At 58.7% G+C, this 22,473-nt stretch overlaps 1 protein-coding gene across 5 annotated transcripts; it reads right to left on the minus strand.

The window, feature by feature from the left end:
* Nucleotides 1-797: 797 nt before the first annotated feature.
* PNPLA6 (patatin like domain 6, lysophospholipase) lies at nt 798-22,415 on the minus strand. Of its 5 annotated transcripts, XM_078443431.2 has the most exons (35): nt 22,320-22,415; nt 21,164-21,232; nt 21,013-21,081; nt 20,587-20,674; nt 20,333-20,415; nt 20,064-20,161; nt 17,949-18,089; nt 17,695-17,854; nt 17,262-17,342; nt 16,920-17,048; nt 16,466-16,546; nt 16,213-16,375; nt 15,936-16,019; nt 15,552-15,661; nt 15,259-15,426; nt 15,085-15,162; nt 10,932-11,137; nt 10,558-10,689; nt 10,355-10,478; nt 9,830-9,943; nt 9,524-9,599; nt 7,427-7,570; nt 7,154-7,217; nt 6,717-6,885; nt 6,369-6,551; nt 6,069-6,187; nt 5,718-5,874; nt 5,284-5,400; nt 5,127-5,196; nt 4,575-4,691; nt 2,705-3,006; nt 1,731-1,847; nt 1,424-1,520; nt 1,222-1,331; nt 798-1,091 (listed from the first exon to the last, which is right to left on the minus strand). In XM_078443431.2, exons 2-35 carry the CDS (start codon nt 21,164-21,166, stop codon nt 1,017-1,019), a joined length of 4,029 nt encoding a protein of 1,342 aa, XP_078299557.1. In that variant the 5' UTR covers nt 21,167-21,232; nt 22,320-22,415; the 3' UTR covers nt 798-1,016. The 5 variants fall into 5 exon arrangements, with proteins under 5 accessions (XP_078299557.1, XP_078299554.1, XP_078299553.1 ...); XM_078443428.2 differs by lacking the exons at nt 4,575-4,691; nt 22,320-22,415 and adding an exon at nt 4,774-4,890 and having other exon boundaries at nt 21,164-22,171; XM_078443427.2 differs by lacking the exon at nt 22,320-22,415 and having other exon boundaries at nt 21,164-22,151.
* Between the last annotated feature and the right edge of the window lie 58 nt (nt 22,416-22,473).

A 22,473-nucleotide genomic window follows, 5' to 3' on the forward strand; every position in this document is an offset into this window, starting at 1 on the left:
CTTAACGGCATGTGGTAAAGGCAGTGACTGGGAGCCCCCAAAAGGCCTTCAGCACACAGTAGGGGCGCCGGCTGGGAGCCTCGAGGGGCCCGGGCTCAGGCCCAGGCTAGAGCCCAGTAGGGACAGCTGTAGTGACAGTAGCAGTGGCATCTGATGGGGCACTTACTACCAGCGTCACTTCACAGGTGGAGCAGGTGAGGCTCAGAGTTTCAGCCACAAGCCTGAGGCCACCAGTAAGAAGCAAGCCTGGGGTTTCACACCTGGCAGTTTGGCTCCACAGTCTAGACACACCAAGACGGTGACTGAGAACCCCTGGGGACAGGTCTCCGCGCACCGTCGGGACTGGCTCATTCTGTGCAGCCTCAGCTGAACACACAGTAGGGTCATGCTTGGGAGTCTCTGAAAGTTTGTGAGCTCCGTGCACGCGTGTGCGCCCACATGTGCCTGCGTATTTGCGCAGGGCATCCTTTGGGAGCCAGGCTCTGTTGCGCACCCAGTAGGCACACGTAGCACACAAAGCACGTACACACAGTAGGACCAGCCAAGGGCAGGGGGAAAATAAGGGGTGCCAGGGTGGGCACCCAAGAACACCTGTGATCCCTGGGGGTTGCCTGTGGCATTCGGAGGTCCTGTGAATTCTGAGAGCCCTCGGGGAAGCTGGGCCTGAGGCTGGGCAAGGGGGCAGCAGGGGCGGGGGCTGTGACAAGCTCAAGGCTGTCTAGGCCCCAGCTCCAGCCATCCCAGTCATGGAAGGTGGGGCGAGGTGCCCCCTGCACCCAAAGATGACATGAGGCCACTTCCAAGAGGGGAGGGTTTATTGGGAGTAACTGATCCAGGGTCCTCAGTGCGGTGCTGTCCCTCCCCTCAGGGGCAGGGCAGTCCAGTGTGTGCGGCCTGGGCGCTGGGATCAAGGGGGACCCAGGAGGGTCGCAGATATAGCAGCAGGCAGAGAGGGAATGAGCCACCCCCACAGGGCTCGCCCCCAGCCCAGCCCCAGGGGGACCCTCTCGAGGTCCTCAGGCATCCACAGCCGAGCTGGGAGGGTCCGGGGGCGGGCAGCGCCGGTGCCGGAGAATTGACTTCTCCTCCTCCTGAGGGGACAGGAGTGCCACACACACATATCAACATGTATCACAGAGCCCGGGATGCTGGTGCACGCCGCTCGTCATGCATCAGCCGTGTCACCCCACCTTGGGGAGGGCCTGGGCCACTTGTTCTCACCATCTCAGAGGCGGTGCTGGGGCTGGCGCCCTCGGGAGAGCCCCCTTCGTCCCGCGAGCAGTCAGGCCCTGCGTCTTCCTCATACTCTGTCAGGCAATCTGACTCCTCTCCTGGAATCAGGGAGCAAGGTGAGGTGTGGGGCTAGGGGCCCACCAATCCCAGGCCCAGCCCCACCCTCCTAGGAGCGACCTGGGCCCCTCACCATCAGCACAGCCATCGGAAACGTAGCTCGTGGGGGGCTCAATCCGGGACACGATCTCTGCCAAGTCGGTGAAGCCAGAGCTGGGGAAGGCCAGAACCTGTGGAGTGCAGGTGTAAGTGAAGGTCTCGGGGCCTCTGCAGGATCCTGGAGCATCAGGGCCTGTGGTGTTTTGGGAGCCCGAAGATCCTAGGGGGAGTTCTCTGGTCTGAGGGTCTCAGCTAAATCCAAGGAGGTCTGTGGTCATCTGAGACGGGCTGGGGTAATCTAGTTTTAAGAGTGGCCCCACTGGGGTAGGTCACGGGCTTACATCCGCACGGCGGCTCTCATTGAGGTCAGCAGACCGCCGGTCCGTGAGCATCTTCTCAATGATGTCGCCCCTGCTCCAGCCCCCAAACACAGCCTTCCCGTACTGGTAGCCCACATCCTGCAGGAGGCAAGAAGGCTGAGGCCATGCCCGCAAACCCCACTCCCCTAACGGTCTTCTCTGCCTCACCTTCTCTCCTCAGCTCTGTTCTGTTGACCTTTCCTTGGCCTCTCAAGAGCCTGATGCTCTGGGGGAGCTGGCATTTGAGACTAAACCTATTTCAGAGCCAGCCATAGGTCGCACACTTGTCCCCAAGCTTCTCATCCTGTGCCTGTCAGACATTACCAATCTCTCTACGTTCTTTCCCACTCAGCCCTGTGCAGTGTGCCAAGTACCAAATGGCCTGAGATGATGTTGTGTAAGCTTATTTCAAGGTCTGCAAAAATGCAATACGTCTGTAGATATCACCATCTCTTGTGCCCGTGACAGACATCACCAATCCATCACGGCACACTTTCCTAGTGAGCCCAGAAAGGGGGTCAGACTCTTTTACTCAGGGCTCTGGTCAGCAGCTCCCAGTCAATTTCAGCTAGCATGGGCTAGGACATATTTTTCAGGTCAGTGGCAGGTGACATATGCACTGCTCCACACCTCTCCCATGCTTGTGGCAAACGTTACAAACTGACCAATGTTCTCATTCCCACCGATGCAGAAAATGGCTTTAGAAATCGCTAGACAGTGCTTCAGGCAGTGCAGCTGGCACCTAACGGGAACCTTAGTTCTTACACGGCACATGCACAGCCACATTCCCTTGCCACACGCACTGCAGACATCACAAATCAATTACCGTTCTGTTCCTCACAGATCCCATCTGGGAACGGAGCCCTAGAGTCCTTCCCCTCATGTTGCTCTGGGCTCTAAGTAGTAAAGCTCTGTCAGCCCACCATACAGGCACCATGCCGCTCCCACCCGCTCACATAGATCTGGTCGAACTTCCCGAAGTCCATGGTCTTGAAGCAGTCGATGGGCGGGCGCAGGTACTCGCAGTAGGAGCTGGACTTAACAACCTCCAGCTGCCGCACGCAGGACACGTAGGCCAGGCGAGACTGGATCTCAGCCATGTCTGGAACCTTGATCTTGTCTGTCCAGGGGTTTAGCCGCTTCCACAGCAGCCACCAGCCAGACAGGCTGTCCCCGTAGGTACTGAGGTCCGTCTCATCCTGGCTCCCCACATCGATGGCGATGACCGTCTTGGCACCCATGCTGCGGGCGATGTCCGCTGTGGGGCCGGGGGCGGTCAGCAGGTGGCTCCCCGCCAGAGCCCAGGGCAGGGAAGCTCAACCCAGTCCCACAAACACCATCGTGCAAAAGGTCACACATGAAAAACCATGCAAACAACAAGCCGGTATGCAAAGGGCATGGGCATTGATGCCCATGACATTGAGGAGGTAGGGTCAGACAGTGGAGCTTTTAGGTCTGGGGAAGTGGGGCCAGAGGGGTGGAGAAAATGGAGGTACAGACAACGTCGCTGGGGAAGAAACACAAAGTCAGACACGTGGGTGGGGGGGGGGGGGCAGAGGTGTGGAGGGAGTGATAAGGAGAGACAGGATGGTGAGGACACCAGGAAACAGAGAGGCAGGAAGATAGAGTCACAGAGGCTGGAAGACCAAGGGGCAAGAAAACAGACACGGAGACGCGTGGACATCAAACCACAAGGGAGAGACATGCAGAGATGCAGAGACAGCAACAGAGATTTTCTGGGCAGAGATATCAGAGATTCGGAGGGAGAGAGGATCTGGGGGGAGATCTGGGGCTGAGACGGAGACAGAGAACAATGAACAGGAACAAGGAGGTGCAGAGAAACAGGACAGAGGGGTGAAGGGCGGGTGATGGCCTGGTGAGGAGGCCGGTGTGTCTGTGGGTCTGTGTTTCCACGTCCGTGTGTCCCACTGAGCGTCCCCAAGTGGGTCTGGGAGGGCCTGGGGGGATGGGGACAGGGTCCTGCAGCCAGGAAAGATACCTGAGTCTCCATCAGACTTTGCCTGAGTCCCTCACGAGCTTGTTTGTGTGTCTCAGAACACGTGCCCACGTCCGTGCGCCTGCACGAGCCTGCACATGCCTGCCAGCCGTGTGTCTCCTGTGTGTGTGTGTGTGTGTGTGTGTGTGTGATCACACACACCTCGGCGTGTGTCTACGTTCTGTGCACCCACCTGGACGGCCCTCGCAAGTCTCCTAGCGCCTGTGCACCTACGGATCTGTGCACACCTGCTCACGTGCGTGTGGCTGTTAGGCTGTGCGTCTGTGCAGAGCACCGATGGCGGGAGTTTGCCAACGTTTCCCGTAAGGGGCCACAGAGAAAACAACTCCGGCTCTGCAGCCACGTGGTCTCCGTCACAACCGCACGACCCTGCCAGGCAGCACGGGAGCGGCCACGAGACGGAGCGTGAACGAGTGGGCGTGGCTGTGTGATTTCATTTGCGAAATCAGGCCGGGGGCCGGATTCGCTGTCGTCTGCTGACCCCCCGGCGGGCCCGGGAGCGCGCGTGTACCTAGCCCACGCGTCTGTTCGTATGCGCTCACTTCCGGGTATGTGAGACGTCGAACTGCACAGCCGGCCGCCTGCCATCGGCGCGGGTGAGGTCAGCAGGTAAGTGCGAGAGCTTCACTCGGTCGCACAGGTGCCTGCCATCTGTGCGTGTGCGCTCGTGTGTGTCTGCGGCAGCGTGGAGGGACGGGCGTGCGAGGGCGTGGCCTCCCGGGCGCCTGTTTGTGTGCCTGCACGTGGGCCCACCTGCTCACGCGTGTGCTGCGCGCGCTTCTGCGTGTGAGCGAGGGGCAGCCACTTGCCTGGCAGGTTGTTGATGTAGCCGCCGTCCATGAGGAGGTGCCCGTCCTTCGGGTCGCACAGCGGGGGCAGGTAGCCCGACAGCGTCATGCTGGCGCGTACGTATCGCCACAGGGAGCCTGCCCGGCGGGACACACACAGACACGCACAGACACGCTCAGACACGCTCGGAGGCCCGGCCAGCCCGGTGGGCTCGCTGACCTGGCACGTTGTTGACGTAGCACCCGTCCACCAGCAGGTGCCCGTCCTTGGGGTCGCAGAGTGGGGGCAGGTAGGGACAGTAGGAGGCGCTGGCCCGGACGTAACGCCACACGCAGCCTGCGGGGACGGCGGTGAGGGGGTGAGGAGCCTGACTAGCCTTCCAGCCCCCCACCCCTGAGGACAAACATACCTGGGGCCTCCGGGGCATTAGTGGGTGGTGGTTAGTGCTCGGCCCTCAGGCCGGGGCGGACGGTCACTCATGTTAACAACGTCCCAGATGCTCAGCTGCCCTCCCTGCACCCCCTCCCGACACGGCCACAGAGGTTGTCATGGGGCTGGCTGGGGGCACTCACCATCTTTGTGGACGCGCATGGCTGAGGCGGTGATGTCTGTGGTCACGTTGAAGTACGGCAGCCACAGGTCCTGTGGGGACAGGGACCAGGGTGGCAGAGGAGTGGGGGCTCCCGCAGGGAGCATCAGGAGCAGGGCAGGCAAGGGAGGAGGGCACACCTCGATCTGCTTGTCTTGGAAGACGCGGTGAATGCCGCGGTTGAAGGCCGACCCGGTGAACATGGAGGTGACGGGGTACGTGAGGTCCAGCACCGGCTCCACCACCGAAGTCATGTTCTAGGGGCAAGGAGGCCAGTGGGGGTCAAACGGGAGTTGCGCGGGGTCACTAACAAGGGGGTCACAGAGGGTCCTGATTGGCTCCAGCTGGGGGCTGGGTCACTAACCAGGAGGTCACAAGGTCCTGGAGGAATCCGCTATTGGGGTCCAAGTGGGGTTCACAAATTAAGTCAGGAAAAGGGCAGAAAGGGCTCAGGAACCCTTTGGGGTCAGGTTTCTGGGTGCTCCTCCTGCGGTGGGTGGGGATGGGGCTGTCCCCCACCCCTCCTTCCCCCCTCCCCTCCTTCCCCCCCCCCCTCCTCCCCCCCAACACACACCTTGGCCCACTCCCGGGCCCGCTGCTTAGTGCGGCTGGCGCTTCGCTCCTCAGCGTACAGGGCACCGATGAAGGAGCCGATGGACGTGCCGCCCACCAGGTCGACGGGGACCCCTGCCTCCTCCAATGCCTTCAGCACGCCGATGTGTGAGCAGCCCCTGCAAAGGGGAGAAAACCCAGGGACTCCCTGGAGATCTCCCACCCCCGCCCCCCCCACCAAGGACTCTCCTTCTCCCATCTCCCCAGGCAACCAACAAGCGCCAGCCCCATCCCTATGGGAGGGCTCCCAGGGAACAAGCCCCACCCCCCAGGCACCGCAACCCCACCCTTCAGGACAAGCCCCACCCCTCACCTGGCACCGCCCCCGCCCAGCACCAGGGCGATGGTGTTGCCTGTGAGCACCCGCGCCAGGCGGGAAAAGTCGCTGTGCCGGTCCGCGCGCCTCGAGAAAACCTTCTCATAGAGCTCGTGCTGGGATGCAGGGGGCGGGGGGCGCGGGGGAGAGAGAGGCGACGCATGAGGATGGGGTGCAGGAGGCGGTACCTGAGCCTCCGCGCCACCGCTCCGCCCCCACAGCCCCTAGGGTGCTCCACACCCCTCCCCCCGCCCCCTCCCGCCTCCCGCGGGGCCCCTCTCCAAGCGCAGCCCTCACCAACTTGGCTGGGCTGCGGCGAGAGAAGAGGCGGCGTGGACAGCGCAGATGCAAGTGCCCCGAGCACCAGCTCCGCATGTTGAGCCACTCGACCGTGCGCGTGGGGCCCGCGCCCTCCTCCCGGTGCAGCAGCACCAGCTGCTTGAGGGCGCGCACCGCCGTGTTCTCCAGCATCTGCTCCAGCTGTGGGGTAGCAGAGGGTGGAAGTCACTGATCGTGGGTCATTTCCTCCCCGCCCCCCCCTCCCCCGGCTGAGCTTGGGTCCCCGCTCGCCTAGCCCCACGGTGAGGGTGTACGGGGCCCGGCGCAGGCACGGGAGGGCAGGGTCACTGTGTGCGGTCTCCGGACCTGGCCAAGAGTGGGCTCCTGGTCACCCAGGCCCACGATGAGGATGCAGTCGGCCTGGCGTAGGCAGCGCACAGTCCAGGGCGTCAGTGACGCGTCAGTCTGGTACAGCACTATGCGGTGGGCATCCTCCTGCTGCGCCAGCCACCCTGACAGCCGGAACTCTTGGATGCTGGGACAGGGGTTGGGGGTGAGCCATCCTGGGGGCTGGTCAGGGGTCCCACACCTCCCGGAAACCATGCAGCTCCATTCCGGGTTGGAGGGTTGGAGGGGATCTTACACCCCTGGTCCGCGCCCTCCAGGGGCGATTCAATCCACGGGCTCCCATTGACCGGAGGATGGGGCGCATGCTCCTTGGTTCACAGCCCAGAACTCAACCAGAATTGAAAGAATTCTGGGCTTCAAGTCCATCCCCACGTCCTCAAACCCCAAACACATACCTATCCAGGGCAGAAGCCCCTAGGCGGGCCCGGATGATGTCACTGTTGAGGAGAAGCGTTGGACCTGGGGATGGGTGTGGTTGAAGTTAGGAATCCAGGCCAAGAGAGAGGGGTGCAGGGTTGCGAGGAGTGGTGGGGGGGCAGGGAGGCTCTCCTATAAGAGAATACCCCCCCTCCACTCCCGGGTCCACCCCACCCTCACTGGCCAATGCTCCGCCCACATGCCAATGCTCCGCCCAATGGCCTCTAGCCACGCCCCTTTCCCCAACTGACCAATCGCTTGCAGAGCATGCTGCAGCTCCAGGGTGAAGGCCACCATGGGCACCTCAGCGCACACTGGCAGGACCGCCACGGTTGCCAAGTTGCTGGCTGGGTTGGTAAGTTCCGAGTGAGGGGGGACGCCGAGTCCCGAGCCTGCTGAGTCCCGAGTAAAGATTTGTTGTGCAATCGTGTCCGGAGGGTAGACCTGTCTCCTCCTCCTCCTCAGAAATCCCGGGCCCTCATCCCCTAGCTGAGGCCTGGTGAAGCCACAGCAAAGGTAACGGCTTCGGTCCTGGTCCCGCAGCCTCACCCCGTCCCCCGTCTTGATAAGACCTACCCATGTGAACTTCGATTTGGGGCCTAATCTCCTCAACAGGATCCATCACATAACTCTACATTATGTGTCTGCATGGACGGATCCGTGCTCCCACCCCATTCTGGCCTTGGTGCCTCTGTCCACTGAAGGGACTTAAACGCAAAACTAGGCAGAAACATCCACTTGCTTCTCAGTTTCTCCACTAACCTCCTACACCAAGTCATGAACCCCTCTCTCTTGCCTGGAGCTCTCACTGCCTCCTCCCCTCCAGATGCTTCCCGGTCTTAATAAGCTTAAATGCCCCTCCCAGGCTCCAGGCCCTGGCCTCCATTTCTCCCGCTGGCTCCCTTTCATCCGTGAAGCGGTCCAAAGCCCCCAAATCCTGTGTGGGTCTTCCTAGTTCCCCTCCAGGCCCTATCTAATTTGTCAAGTCTCAGCTCATCATCCTCAGAAAGGCCGCCCTCCCTCCGCTAGTCACATTCCATCAAGACCTTTTGTTTTCTTCACTGTATGTATCAGCTTGTGACATCAGGCCTTTTCTTTGTGTTTTTCAAATACCTCGCTTGTGGGGCGCCTGGTTGGCTCAGTCAGTTAAGCCTCGGCTGTGGCTCAGGTCATGATCTCCCGGTTGGTGAGTTTGAGTCCCGCATCGGGCTCTGTGCTGACAGCTCAAGAGCCTGGAGCCTGCCTCGGACTCTGTCTCTCTCTCTTTCTGTCCCTACCCTGCTCAAACTCTGTCTCTCTCTAAATTAATTAATTAATTAAATTAAATAAACATTAAAATACCTCGCTTGTCGAGCTGTAAGCCCTTTTAGAAGCTTTGTCTGCCTATGCACTCTCCCCCCTCCCGTGCCCAGCACAGTGCCTAGGACGTTAGATGCTCCCTGGAAAACTTTTCTGTATTTCATCAACAGAGAGACTCTCAGGGGTCTGAAATCTTGACGTTTCTGCCCCTGCGATTGCCCCAGAATTGTGACGAGGGTGGACGGATGGCCTGATGGAAGTGAATGGGCATTTGTATACATGGGCCAAGACAGGGGAAAAAATGTCAGGAAAGACCCTGGGCGTGGGGGCGGTTCTTAGCCAAGGGTCACCACTGCCCATCCCCCATCCAGGCATCAAGGCCGAAGGGGCCTAAGAAGACCCTGGGGATAAAGAAGGGCAGGCGTAGAGGTTGCTGGGCTGATGAGGGTCGGCTTGCCCTCACAGAGAATCTCAGCCCCATACTCCCACATGCCTGTTACCCGACTCCATTCCCCGAAGGACCCTAACTCAAGGAACCACACCTCCCAGCAAACGCTGGAACAGAGAACCACACCTTCCAGCTTGCCCGTCACTTCAGAAGCCACTCCCCCAACAAGACCCTTGACCCCACCCCCCACCCCGACGGACTTCATTTCCCAGCATACTCCTTTAAGGACTCCCTCTACAGTGGGCTCAAGATGTGGTCCCTAGCCCGCCCCGTAGGCCTGGACACCCACAACCCAGCTTGCCACTAAAGACTGCCCTTCAGCACTGACGACACTTTAGATTCCATTAAAAGCATGGCCGGGGGTCTAGGTCTCCGTTTCCGGCCTGCCCAGGAACCCGAACTCCATCCCCCTCCCCGCCCCCACAGCAGGCACCGGAAATCCATCAGTTTCCCCCCCCTCACCGCTTCAAGCCCCACCCAGAGCGTGGTTTCTACGCCCGACTCCATCTCCCAGCATGCCCAGGGCTTAGGGCTCCCTCTCCCGGCGTGTTCTAGGCTTACGACTACATCCCCCAGCATTCCCGGGGCTGCCGGCTCTCACCCGGGAAGGGTCCTTGCAGCTGCTGCAAATTCCCCAAAATTTTCTGGCTTAGCAGGTGGATGAGGCGGGTTACGACCTGGGCGTGGGAAACCGGCGTTCCAGTAAGACGAGAGGGGCAACTTTTCCCTCCTCCTACTCGGTTGCCTGCGTACCCCTTACCCGGGCCCCGCCCCCAAAGAGCCCTGCTCTTACTGGGGGGGTTTCCACCTCCTCCCTAGGGCTCTATTCCCCCCCCCCCATTAGGCCCTGCCCCCTCGGGCCCTCCCCTCCATTAAGGAGACCAGCCCGCACAGCACCCAGCAGCACCTGCGGGTATCGACGTTTGATGTGGCCCAGGGTGCCCTCGGGGAGTTTGGCCAGCTCCGTGTCGCGCACCGCGTGCACCGTCGTGGCACGAGGCTGTCGTGTCAGCGCCTCCACCTGGGGGACCGCGTGCGTGACCAGGGCTGCTTGAGCCGGGAGGTCCCGGGTAGGAAAGGGGAAGCCGACCGTGGGTGCAGAGAGGAGGCGGTCCGGCCCTACCCCGACGGTCCCCCGTTATGGGATGGAAGATCAGGCCCCACGACTCATTAGAACGTCGGGGAGAGGGACCCATGCGGCAGGGGTCGGCCGGGGGTGGGGGGGGGGGGTTGTCTCCTCTTCTGATAGAAGTCTGGGGAGGAGACCCATGAAGACTCCCCACCCCAAGAAGTCGCCCCCTCCTCCCGCCCACGGAAGGGAGCCGCCATCACCGTCCCATCAGACTACCTGGGACGCCGTGTTTGTTGGGAGGAGCGGGGGGGGGGGGGGGGGGCGCTTACAGAGTTCGGAGGGTGGTGGGTGGGCGCTTACCACGCCAATGAGGTCGCCGCGGCCGTACTCGCCCACCAGCTCCTTCTTGCCGCTGCCGCGCTGGATGACGCTGCGCAGCCGCCCATTGAGCACGATGTAGGTGCAGTCGGAACGGTCGCCCTGCCTGGGGTGGGGAGCGGGTGAGATGGGGTGGGGGCTGCCACGGGGTGGGGGCTGCGTCCTAGGCAAGGCCTGAGCTGCACCTGTACAAAGCGCGTCCCGCCTCCACCGCCGTCCAGTCGATGGCAAAGTCCATCTGGCGCACGAAGGGCGACATCCTCGCGGCCACCGTGTGCGCGGCGCTCAGCACCACACTGGGCTGCGCACGCATGATCCTACAGGGGACAGTGGGGGGTGCGTGAGCCGGGGGAGGGGAGCTGGAAGGGAATGTCCTTGGGAAGTGGAGAGGGCCCGTGATGGCCTGGTGGTGGGAGCAGAAGGGCTCAAAGCTGTCCGGGGAAAGGCACCAGGCGGGGGGGGGGGGGGGGGGGGGGGGCTCTGTCCCAGCACAATGGGGTCAAGTCGGGCCCTCCAAGTGCCACTCCCACCCCAACACTGGGGGGGCCTCCCGCCATACTCATAGAAGTCAGACTTTGAGATCCTCAGGAAGGTGCAGTCTCGCTGGGCTCTCAGTGTGAAGATAAGGGGCTCCCCGGTGAGCACCGCCAGCTGACCCACCAGCTCTCCGGGTTGTGCCACGAACAGGCACACATCCTCCGCCTTGTCGATCATGCGCTGATACACGTGCAGGCAGCCCCACAGCACAAAGTGCAGGCTCACGTCCTGGGGGGCAGAGGCAGAGATGGGCACAGGGGCAACACTCCCGCCCTCAACTCAGCTCAGTGCACCCCGAGGAAAAGTTAAGGAAGGAAAAGTTAAAGGAGGGAGGAAACGCTCTGCAGCGCTCTGAGCTGCACAACATATCTCATTTCCATTGGGCGCCCATGGTAGCCATTAGTAACAGATTAACAAAATCTGAGACCAGATTAAGGCCCATAAATTCTTTTTTGAAGATTTAAAAAAAAAAAAAGTTTACTTATTTTGAGAGCGAGAGCGTGCACAGTCAGGGAAGAGGCAGAGAGAGTGGGAGAGAGAATCCCAAGCAGGTTCCTTGCTGTCAGCACGGAGCTCAATACCCACAGACCATGAGACCATGAGATCATGACCTGAGCTGAAATCAAGAGTCGGGCTCTTAACTGACTGAGCCACCCAGGCACCCATGAGATTTTTTTTTTTAAAGTAATCTCTATGCCCAACACGGGGTTCAACTCATGATCCTGAGATCAAGAGTCCCATGCTCAACCGACTGGGCCAGCCAGGTGCCCCAAGCTCCATAAATTCTCTCCAACATAGCCGGCAAGAGGCTGCAAGGGCTATGGAAGGGGGTGGCATGGCTGAGCTTAAACCCTCTGAGTTTATGCAGAGCAACTAGTTAGCCCATGGAAGAATAAATTTGGACCCTTACCTCACACCATATAGAAATGGATCAAAAGACATGGAGGTAAAAGGTAAAACTGTAAAACTCATAGAAGCAAATATAGGGCTCAGTCTTTGTGACTCTGAATTTGGTGGGGAATCCTTAGATATGACACCAAAAATATGAGCAACAACACAAACTTGATAAGTTGGACTTAATCAAAATGAAAAACTCTGAGTTTCAAAGGACACTGATTCAAGAAACTGAAAGGACAACCCAGAGACTGGGAGAAAATACTTGCAAATCCCGTATCTGCTAAGGGTCTTGTATCTGGAATACATAAAGAATTCTTACAACTCAATAACAAAAAGACAGATGACTCAATTTTAAAAAATGGTCAAAGTCTCAGAATAGACACTTCCCCAAAGAAGGTAGACAAATGGCCAATAAGCACATGAGAAGATGATCAAAATCATCGATCACTAGGGAAATTCAAATCAAAACCATGAGGGGCACCTGGGTGGCTCAGTTGGTTGACTGTCTGATTCTTGATTCCAGCTCAGGTCATGATCCTGGAGTCGTGGGATCAAGTCCCGCATTGGGCTCTGAGCTAAGCATGGAGCCTGGTTGAGATGCTCTCTCCCTCTGCCCGTCTCCCAGTCGTTCGTGCATGTGCTCTCTCTCAACACAAAAAACACAACCACGAGATGCTGCTGCACGTACTGGGATGACTAGAATCAAAATGTGTTAGAGAGGATGCAGAGAAACTACACTGTCACCCACTGCTGGTGGGAAGGTAAAAACAGAGCAGCCGCTTTGGAAAACAGTCTGGCAAAAGTTAAAAGCAGTCTACGGGGTGCCTGAGGTGGCTCAGTCGGTTAAGCGTCCGACTCTTGATTTCGGCTCAGGTCATGATCTCACAGTTCGTGAGTTTGAGCACCACCGTGTGGGGCTCCGAGCTGACAGCCTGCCCAGGGTTCTCTCTCTCTGCCCCCACCCTGCTTGTGTGCTCGCTCTCAAAATAAATAAATTTTAAAAAGAAAGTCATTAAAAAATGTTACAGTGTTGATGGGCGCACAACTCTGTGAATGTACTAAAAACCACAGACTTCTCTTTAAATGCATGAATTGCATAGTATGTGAATTAGATGCCAAAAAAACTATCCCCAAATATATATAAATATATATATATGTATATACACACACACACATATATATACATATACATATATATACACATACACATACACACACACACACACACACACAAACACACATATATATATATCTCCTTTGCTCCCAGTTCCCTTGTTCCACTGCATCTCCTTTTGTTTCCTAGAGGTCAAATATCCTATTTCCACCACAGGACATTTGCACAAGTTTTCCCTCTGCCTAGAAAGCTCTTTTCTGCCCCTTGCCCATAATTAATTCCTCCCCCTCCTTCCTCCTTAGCTGGAGGTTACTTCCTCAGAGGTGCTACCCTGCCTAAGCCAGATTTTGTAAAGGCAAAAACATCTTTTAATGTGTATGCACTAAGCACACGATTTTACAAGAACTGGTGTAATTCTTTTGAACGCAAGGTCTGTCAGAACTGTGGGTTTTCCCAAGGGCAGGGGCCTTACTGGTATCTCCTGCCTCTACAGTCCCAGGACACACACACACCTGCTGGAACCCTCTAAGAGAATTTCCAGATTCGGTTTGGGATATGAATGGGGGTTGCTAAATTAATCTGCCATTTTGTCATCAGATTGGGAAGCAAGTCTCTTCCCTGCAGGACTTCTCAGCCTTGAATATGCTAATAGAGCTTCCACAAAGGGATCAAATAGCCAACATTCCAGAAACCTGTTTGAGCACAGATCCCTTGTTTGTAAGTAATACAGGTGTTCCAAGAAGCACACTTTGGGCAATACCTGTGTAAAGCAGAGTTTCATAACCTCAGGACTGGATAAATCTGCTGGGGGGTGGGGGGGGACTGTCCTGTGCATTCTTGCATGTCTGGCCTTCACCCACTAGATGCCAGTAGCACCCTCCCAAGACAATAAAAAATGTCGCAACACTGGCAAATGTCCCTTGGGGGGTAACACTGCCCCCATTTGCAAACCAGTGGTATGAATTTCTGGAGAGAGAGAGACACAGCAGATTAACATCCCTGACAAAGTTCTGAAGAGCCCCCCCACCCCCCCCCAGGAGCCTCGCATGGTTGTAGACCATTCTGGTCCATTAGCAGGCCAGCTGGGACTGGGTTGAGCCCCCTCGTCTCGCAGATAAGCAGCGCCCAGGGGCCCCCCACAAGAGCTGCGGTGTTACCACACTTCCTCAGCCCCAGATGGTGAAAGCCGCACCCAATTTCCTCTGTAGAAAGGAGCCCAACCTTGCAATGAGCAGCTCGGGGCATCTGCTCAACCAACAGATCAAGTGATAGAACAGTATCTCAGCCGGTAGCAGGTGGGCCACCCCCAAATCCACACCCCCCTCTCCAAGCCTGGGGCCCCCCTGGCCCTCCCCTGAAGTGGGGTTGCAGTCTCAGTGCCTGAGTCCTGTCACACCCGCCCCCCCCCCAATCTCCCCATGAGCTGCTCCACCCCCTCCCCTGGGCCTGTCACCCTTGAACACCTCAGGTTCAGAACTATTCTTTATCCCTCATGACAATTCTAGCAGGTAATTACCATTATCACCCCATTCTGTGGATGAGGAAGCGGAGAACTTTTCCGATGACATGCCCAAAGTCACAGAGGGAGTCAGGGCAGAGTCTGACTGTAACTCTGGCCCCCTCAGTCCAGAACCCTCCTCCTCCTCCTCCTCCTCCTCCTGGCTTCCGGACTGTGAAATCATGACTAGGCCTCAGTTTCCCCACGTGCACACCAGAGGGACTCCTGCGATACGCTTTCCTACACTTGCTGGGTGCTACCAGGAAGCACTGAAATCCAGCTCCAGGGGCTGGTTCACGGCCTCTGGGTCCAGATTCTGATCCACACACACTTATCGCACACCCACCCCAGCAGGGGCCCAGGACGAGAGGCACGCAGGATGTGAGCGCATACTGAGGAACGGAAAGGTCAGAAAATACAAGTCACAGGAGAGGCCAGGGCAGGTAAGAGAGATCTAGGGGTCGGGGGTCCTATAATAAAAGGTTCAAGGGTTGGAGAAGAAAGGTCGATAGGTCCAGAGGACATAGGGATCAGGGTCATAGCACCTAAGATCAGCGGCGGAAATCACATACTCGGGGATCTTCATACAGGGTCAAAGGGCAAGGATCAAGGGTCAGAAAGAGGTCTGGGGTCAGAGCTGCATTAGAGACCAGGAGTTAGCCTCACCTGGTCCCCCTGGCGGGCGATGACGGTGCCAGCTTTGGCATGATGGAGCAGGACCCGGCTGTTGAGGAGGGAGGGGTCCTGGAGGGAAAGCGGGGTTGAGATGGGCCTGTCCGGCCCCCCCCCCCCCCCGCCGACCCTCCACCTCACGTCCCCCAGGACCCCACAGCCGCCCACCTCAATCCGCATCAGTTTGGCCAGCTCCCGCTTCGCTGCCTCAAAGATGCTGCTTGTCTGGCGTCCCTGGTAGGGCCCGAAGGGGCAACCCCCCGTGGCCAACTCCTCCTCACAGAAGCTGTGCTCACAGGCACCCGCTGGCTGCTCCCGGGGCTCCTGAGTGGGGGTCTGCATGGGACAGGGCCTGTGACCTCCGTGCTCCCACCTGACCTCCTCCCGAGGATGCCACCCTGCACCAGGCTGGGGTCCCGGGAGGGTGCTGGGGCGAGGTGGGGGAGAGGGCAAGGCCTCACCCGAGCGGGAGCCGCCTGGGGCCCCCCTGAAGCCTCTTCCTGCAGGGACACGGAGATCCGGCCGCGCTCATACGCCATGTCAAAGTCCGAACGGGGGCCACCCTGCAAGCCTGCCGTGAGCAGGAGGCATTTTACAAAAACAACAAAGACGCGAGTGACCACACTTGACTTACGTGCCGAATCCCGTCTCTGTGCAGACAGGACTACTCCGTGACCGCTCCCTGCCGCAGAATCCTTCTTAACCACCTCAGTGATTACCCGCCAAAAAGCCACGCGAGTGCTGCCAGTATTCCCACTTCACAGATGGGGAAAATCAAGACCGGGACCCCTACATTCAACCCAGAAGCCTGATGGCCTCCCCCACTCCCCTCCGGCGCCCCAAACCTGAGATGTCCACTGGCAGGGAGATGCAGCGACTCAGCAGCGGGGCGGAGGGGGCCTCCAGGGAGGTGGGCTTCACCGGGTCCCCTGCGAGAGACACGTGTTCAGGCTCCGGCCCCTCAGAGCCACCACGCCTGAAGCTAGGATGACGCGGTAGGGAACTAGGAAAGCGATTCCGATGGCTCCCTGAGGCTAGGGATCCCTAGGGGACCGGACAGGAGTCAGACCTGGGTACCCAGCTAAGGGGTCCCCGGGAGAGGGCTGGGGTCCTCTGGGATACCTGCAGGTCCAGGCAGGGGGGCCCCAGTGGGGTCAGGTGGCCGGCCGGGAGTCTCCCTTGGCTCCTCAGTGGCGGAGGCACTGACTACCCGCTTGGAGCCACGCACGGGGCTGGTGCGGGTTGGGAGGCCAGGGCTGGGGAAGAGGCGCAGGGGCTGGATCTCCTGGGGACAGAGAGCACCCTGGTGGTACCACCTGGGAGGCACGCGTCCCACCCCCAGCCCCGTGTTCCCTGTGCTCCCGGCACAACTCACGTGGCTGAAGAGCTCATTGGTCAGACCCAGGTAGTTGTGGAGCGCCAGGAAGGTAACCCGCTGCAGCCTCACCATGATAATCTGCAGGGGCGTGGTTGGAGGGGGCGGGGCCGGGGAGAAAACTGGAGGTGAGACACTGCGGGACAAGAGCTGGATAACAGGAAGGCTGGGAGGAAGCGTTACGGGGCTGGAGTGGAGGGAAGGTTCAGGTCGGCTCAGCAGTGAGGGGCTGACCCCGGGGCAGAGGGCCAGCCAGGGAGAAACCCACAATCAGGTGGCAGAAGATGGGGGGGGAGCAGGTGTGGAGACAGCTGGAGGGAGGGGACAGGGCCCCCCTGGAGCTCTGCCTGCTCAGGGCCCATAGCACAACTTGAGCACCTGTTGGCTGCTGAGTCCCAGCCCACAGGTGCCCGTGGCGGCCGGGTAGGTGGAGGGAGGCAGAGGGCCCGCTGACCTGCACCACCCGCACCAAGCTCTCGGGGTACTTGGTGAACACAGCAGAGAAGGCCTCCACTGGCAGCCGCAGCACCGTGGAGTCTCGGGCCGCCCGGGCGGACACAGTGCGCTGGGGGTGCTGGTGGCCCTGGGGGCGCAGGGGAACGAGGAGACTCAAGATCAGGGGCTATGAGCCCCCTTCCCGCTCCCCCAGTCCTTCCCAACGCCAGTGCCTTGAGAACACTGGCGGCACCCGAGGGAACTATCGGAGATTGGCGTCCCTGAGATGACCCTCTCCAAACCAGCCCTCCGACTTTGTCCTCACAGCCAGCCTCCTCGCCCCCCAAGATCGACCACTCACGGTGATGACGTCCAGGATGCTCAGGAGGCTGTTGACACTGTCCCCAGGGACCACTTCCTTCACCACACACTCCTTCCCGTCCTGAGACACCGAGAGGGGAGTGGGGGGCTGACCACGGCTGTCCCCACCCTGCCAACAGGCATTCCACCTCCTGACCACACCCCTGGCTCTCGACCTCACCACCCAGTGATCACTGACATCCCGATCCCGGCACCCACCAAATCTTTGACCAGCGTCCATTTCCTAGGCATCGCTAACTGTGACTGCTGACGATGTAGACCACCCCGACAGCTTTGGGCATTCATTCCCAACTCCTGCCCGCACATCTCAGAAGACTACCACCCTGCTGACTGACAGCAATGCCCATCCCGATAACCAGTGCCCATTCCCCCTGCCCATCTCCCTCTGGTGCCCCCTTGGGTGGTCCACTCACAGGCCCCGGCAGACAGAGCTCCAGCAGCCCATCCTGCACCACATAGATACTGGCATCCGGCTGGCCTGGCCGGAAGACGTAGTCACCCTGGCTGAGCCGCTGGAAGACCATGTGTCGGCAGAGCTCCAGGAAGAGCGGCTTCTCGAAGTGGCCCAGCACCCTGTTGGATGGGGGAAGGAGGAGGAGGAGGAGGAATGCAGGAGGTCAGGTGAGCCCCCAGCTCTGCAGCCCCCCGCCTGCACCCCAACACTGACCGGACATTCTTGAGCATGTAGAGCACCTCGGAGGGCAGGTGGGAGTTAGCCAGGTCACCCTCCGTCAAGTCAGCTTCAAGCACCGCGGGCGGGGGCTCCTTCCGTTGCAGTGTTGGGGCCTCTTTTTGGATGCGCAGGATCCTGGTGGGAAGAGAAGGGTGTAGGGGGAGGGTAGGGAGAGGGCTCGGGCAGACCTGAGACTCCACACAGCCTTTCCCCCAAATCACAAAAGACAGGGATCAGCAAACTCTGGCCTACTACCCACTTGTGTAAATAAAGTTTTATTGGCACACACGCAATTCACGTTCATTTATGTTCGTTTACATATTACCTGCGGCTACTTCCGCTCAACAGCTAAGCTGACTAATTGTAACGATCGTATGACCTGTAAGGCCTAAAATGTTTACTGATCTGATCCCTCACAAAATGAATTTGCTGATTACTCCTTCACTAATTGTAAGCTTCTGAGATGGAACCTGTAGTTAGGCAGATCCCTGACGTAAGATATGGGCTGCCCCCAAAAATAGCACCTCTGTTCACCATGGGACCCTGAGACCATCTTTCTCAGCACAGACTAGACCCTGACATAATCTCTCTAATGCAAATAGATCTCTGGGGTGGCTTCCATCATACGAGGAGACCCCCGGTACGACTGTTTTTTGTTTTTTTTTTTAAACGTTTATTTATTTTTGAGACAGAGAGAGACAGAGCATGAACGGGGGAGGGTCAGAGAGAGAGGGAGACACAGAATCCAAAACAGGCTCCAGGCTCTGAGCGGTCAGCACAGAGCCCGACGCGGGGCTCGAACCCACGGACCGTGAGATCATGACCTGAGCCGAAGCCGGACGCTTAACCGACTGAGCCACCCAGTCACCCCCCGGTACAAGTGTTTTGATCTTTGCAAAGATCCCTGAGCTAGCCCTTATGCCCAGATATCAAGAACCCTGAGATGACGCCTTTGATGGTCACAACGACTCCTGAAATAGCTCTCATCATGTGTGGAGAGTACAGATATAGCTCCTCTGCTAACCATAGACCTGGGAGAACCCTTCCTGGCAAGGCACAGTTACTACCGAGATGATCCCTCCCCTGGTCACAAGACTCCTGACATAGACCCTTTAGTATGACCAGACCCCTGAATTAAACTCCATGATACAGAGAAATCCAGACATGGCTCCTTTTCTGATCAGAGAGATCTTGGGCTAGCCCGTACCCAGTTCACAGAGAGCTGAGATAGCCCTCTGAAGGTCATGACATCAGTGTAGCTCCTTAAGGGTATGCACACACTGAGACCACCCCCGCGACATAAACACACACGAGATATAAACTCTCAACTGACCACAGAGAATCTAAAGCTACCTATGCTTCTCAAGTCCTAAAAAGCTGTGTGGTAACACAACTGTTGATCATGAACAGCCCTGGGATGACACCCTCAAAACAGACCTTCAGGTATATTCCATGTCAGGAGACTGACCTCAGAGCCAGCTTCCAACTTAGAAAGATCCCTGGGAGGGCCTTTCTCACAGACTCTGAGATAGCCCTTTGCTGATGACATGGGCCCCTGACATGCCCTCCTATGCTTCTTAAAGCAAGAAGATTCTTGAAATAACTCCTGGAGGTACAGAAATGCTTAAGACAGCCTCCTTAGTGTGGGAAGAACTCTAAGGCAGGTAACATAGAAAGATGCTTTTTGACGGAGAGAAATTGCAGAGATACCCCCAGAACGCAAAAGCTAGAGACAGTCCCTCCAGCAGGTCACAGAAACACCTGAGTGAACCCCAATGAATCACTTCTTGGGTGGGGAGACCCATGAACTAGCCCACACGGCAAACCAAGAGACAGACCCCTACGTGTATTATAAAGTGTCTGAGATATGGGCTGGAGGTAACGGGCTCACGGACACCCCTGTGGTAGGGGAACATAGCTGAGAGAGCCCTCGGGGCACAGAGACACCACAGACAGCCTGTCTGGTGTGGGAGAGCTCTGAGATAGCCCCTCTGAGTCCGTGGGGTTCAAAGAACCCTTAGATAAGCCCTTTGCTGTGGGCTGATTACTCAAAAGGTCCCTGAGATGGTCCCCCAGCGCCAGGTACACCCAGTACAGGTACAGCCTTACTTCTTGGCAATGTTGAGCATCTTAAGTTTCTTCTTCATGCGTGGCCGGGAAGTGGTGGAGACCGAAGCATCCACCAGGGAGGAAGTGGATTGTGACACCTAGGAGAATTAAGGATGGGGGATGGGTGAACTGCCAGTTCAGACCTAAGGGGAGAAGGGACCAGATCCAGAGACGCTTACTCAAGGAGGGCGGGCTTACTAAGAGGTGCAAGAGGGAAAGGGTAGAACCTCTGTGTGGTCGGCAAGGACCCCAGGAGGTCCTAGACTCACCTTCCGCATAATCTTCCGACCATAGAAAAGCACTTTGTCCCTCTTCCGGAATCGATACCTGGGACCATCCGGGGCTGGAGTCTCTGGGGATAAGTGGGGAGAGAAGCACTCTGAGCTCCGCGCAGACTCCACGCGACCAGAGATGAGGACCCTGCCCGGAGACTCCTGTAAGTCCCATCTCTACTGCCTCAGGACCCCGGACATTTCAGCTCCCTACGCCGCAGCCTCCCCGGAGGGGCCCTCCGGGTCCTCACTCTGCACTCGCAGTCTCCGCACCAGCAGGAGGATGAATACGGCAGTGACCAGCACCGCGACTCCAGCCCCAATCATCACGCCCAGCACCTGCGGGATGAAGGGCACTGGCTGCGCATCGCATATCCGGCCTGCCGAGCCCTCCACGGAGGCCGGGACGCCCCCGTCCCCATCCCACTCCGCCAAGTCCCCGGCCCCCGAGGAGGTCACAGACGGCCCGTGACTCGATGCCCCCATCTGCAGAATGGGCCGGCGCTGCTCCCTCCCCGGGGGCGCAACTCTTTTCCGGCGGCTCCGCGGCCCGCGGTGCACGCCGGGAAACGTAGTTCCGCCAGAACAGGCGTAACCAAGGTCTCACGGGACCGCGATGAGCGCTGAGCATTTCGGGAATTGTAGTTCCCGCAGCGCCACACCTCCCCAACCCTTACCATTCCGGTTTGCAGCGGAGCCTCCATCAGTTGCTTCAGACTGGGAGGCAGGTCTGGGAGCCCTGAGTCCTAGGGAATACGAAGTAGGAGGAACCGGTGCAAGTCGCCGCTCTGGGCCCCCCTCTCCCCTGCCGCAAGCCCTGCTCCTTACCATGAGCCTTGCCCCTTTCGTACGGGCCACCTGGATGGCGTTGCTGGCCAGAGGACAGCTGGAGGGGCACTGAAGAGCAGAGAAGTGGTGCAGGTGGACCTCGAGTCCCGGGCTAGGGAGTGGGGGGAAGGGGGGGGGGGGTCCCTGGTTCCCCGCCTGGCTCCCGTCACCCATACGGTGCGCCGGCAGACGCCCCAGCGGTAGAGCCCCACCCTGGGGCTAAAGGGCAGCCTGCCAGACACCCAGTCAGCAGCCACTGCACGGGCGCCAGGAGGACCGACTTCCTCCCGCAAGTGGCCCCTTCCTGTCTTCTTCCCTGCGGGATTGATCAATTCTGACCCAGCAGACGCTAGGCCGCACCCCCCTGCGAAGGCTGGATGGACCTTCCCAGGGAAACTGGGGTCTTCAAGCCATGGGGGTCGAGGAGACGACTGGCTTCTGACCTAAACCTGCCCCTCGGGAAACCCACAGGCCGGGGCGCTGGGAGTGCTGCCGGCAAACTACCACACAAGGGGTCCTGGGGTGATGTCGAGGTCTCGGAAGGATCCCGAGATGCTCGGAGTGGGGCGGGGTCACAAGGTGTTCCTGGCTGATGTTGGAGCTTTACTGTCACGCATTAATAAAGTTATGGGGTCTCTGACAGTGTGGAGCATCACTGGAACTTTGGGAACGATGCTGGCGCCATTACTGAGACGAAACCAGGGATGCTAGAATTACCGGGGGTCACTGTAAAGTTGCCTAGATTCCCAGGAATACAGGAGTGTTACTGGGGAAACTGGGAGCTGGATGGGCACGTCCCAGCGGTCGTTTGAGCTAGAGAACCGGCCTCGGGATGAACGCTGGAATATTACTGGGGCTTTTCTGAGGGAATGAGAATGTTTCTGGCACGGCTGGAGTACTAACGGAAACTTGGGGGAGTCACTGGGCCCTTTAGAGACTACATGGAAAATTTACGGAGAACTAGGGCCCTTTCACCCTAGCGCACACCCAGCTACCCGCGTGGAAACACCTGCCGGGAACTGGGGGAGGAGGGGGATGGGAACATAAGAGAGCCTGGGACTACCAGAAATCGGAGGACAGATCTTAGGAAAACCAAGGTCTCGCTAACGATCCCGGAAGGGACGCGTCTGCGGGGGCGACGAAAACCCGGACTCACCCAGGGGGCCGCAGCCAGGCTCCACTCTGCGCCAACACCGGTAGCTTTCCGCCCGGCGCCGCAGGCGCGGCCCCTTTAAATTATTCACCACAGGGCGCCCCGCAGCCCCGCCCCCCACCAAGGGTCCACTGTCTGGCGCAGCCCGTTACGCTGT

Source organism: Panthera onca, chromosome A2 (genome assembly GCF_046562875.1).
Source record: "Panthera onca isolate mPanOnc1 chromosome A2, mPanOnc1 haplotype 2, whole genome shotgun sequence".
NCBI lineage: Eukaryota > Metazoa > Chordata > Mammalia > Carnivora > Felidae > Panthera > Panthera onca.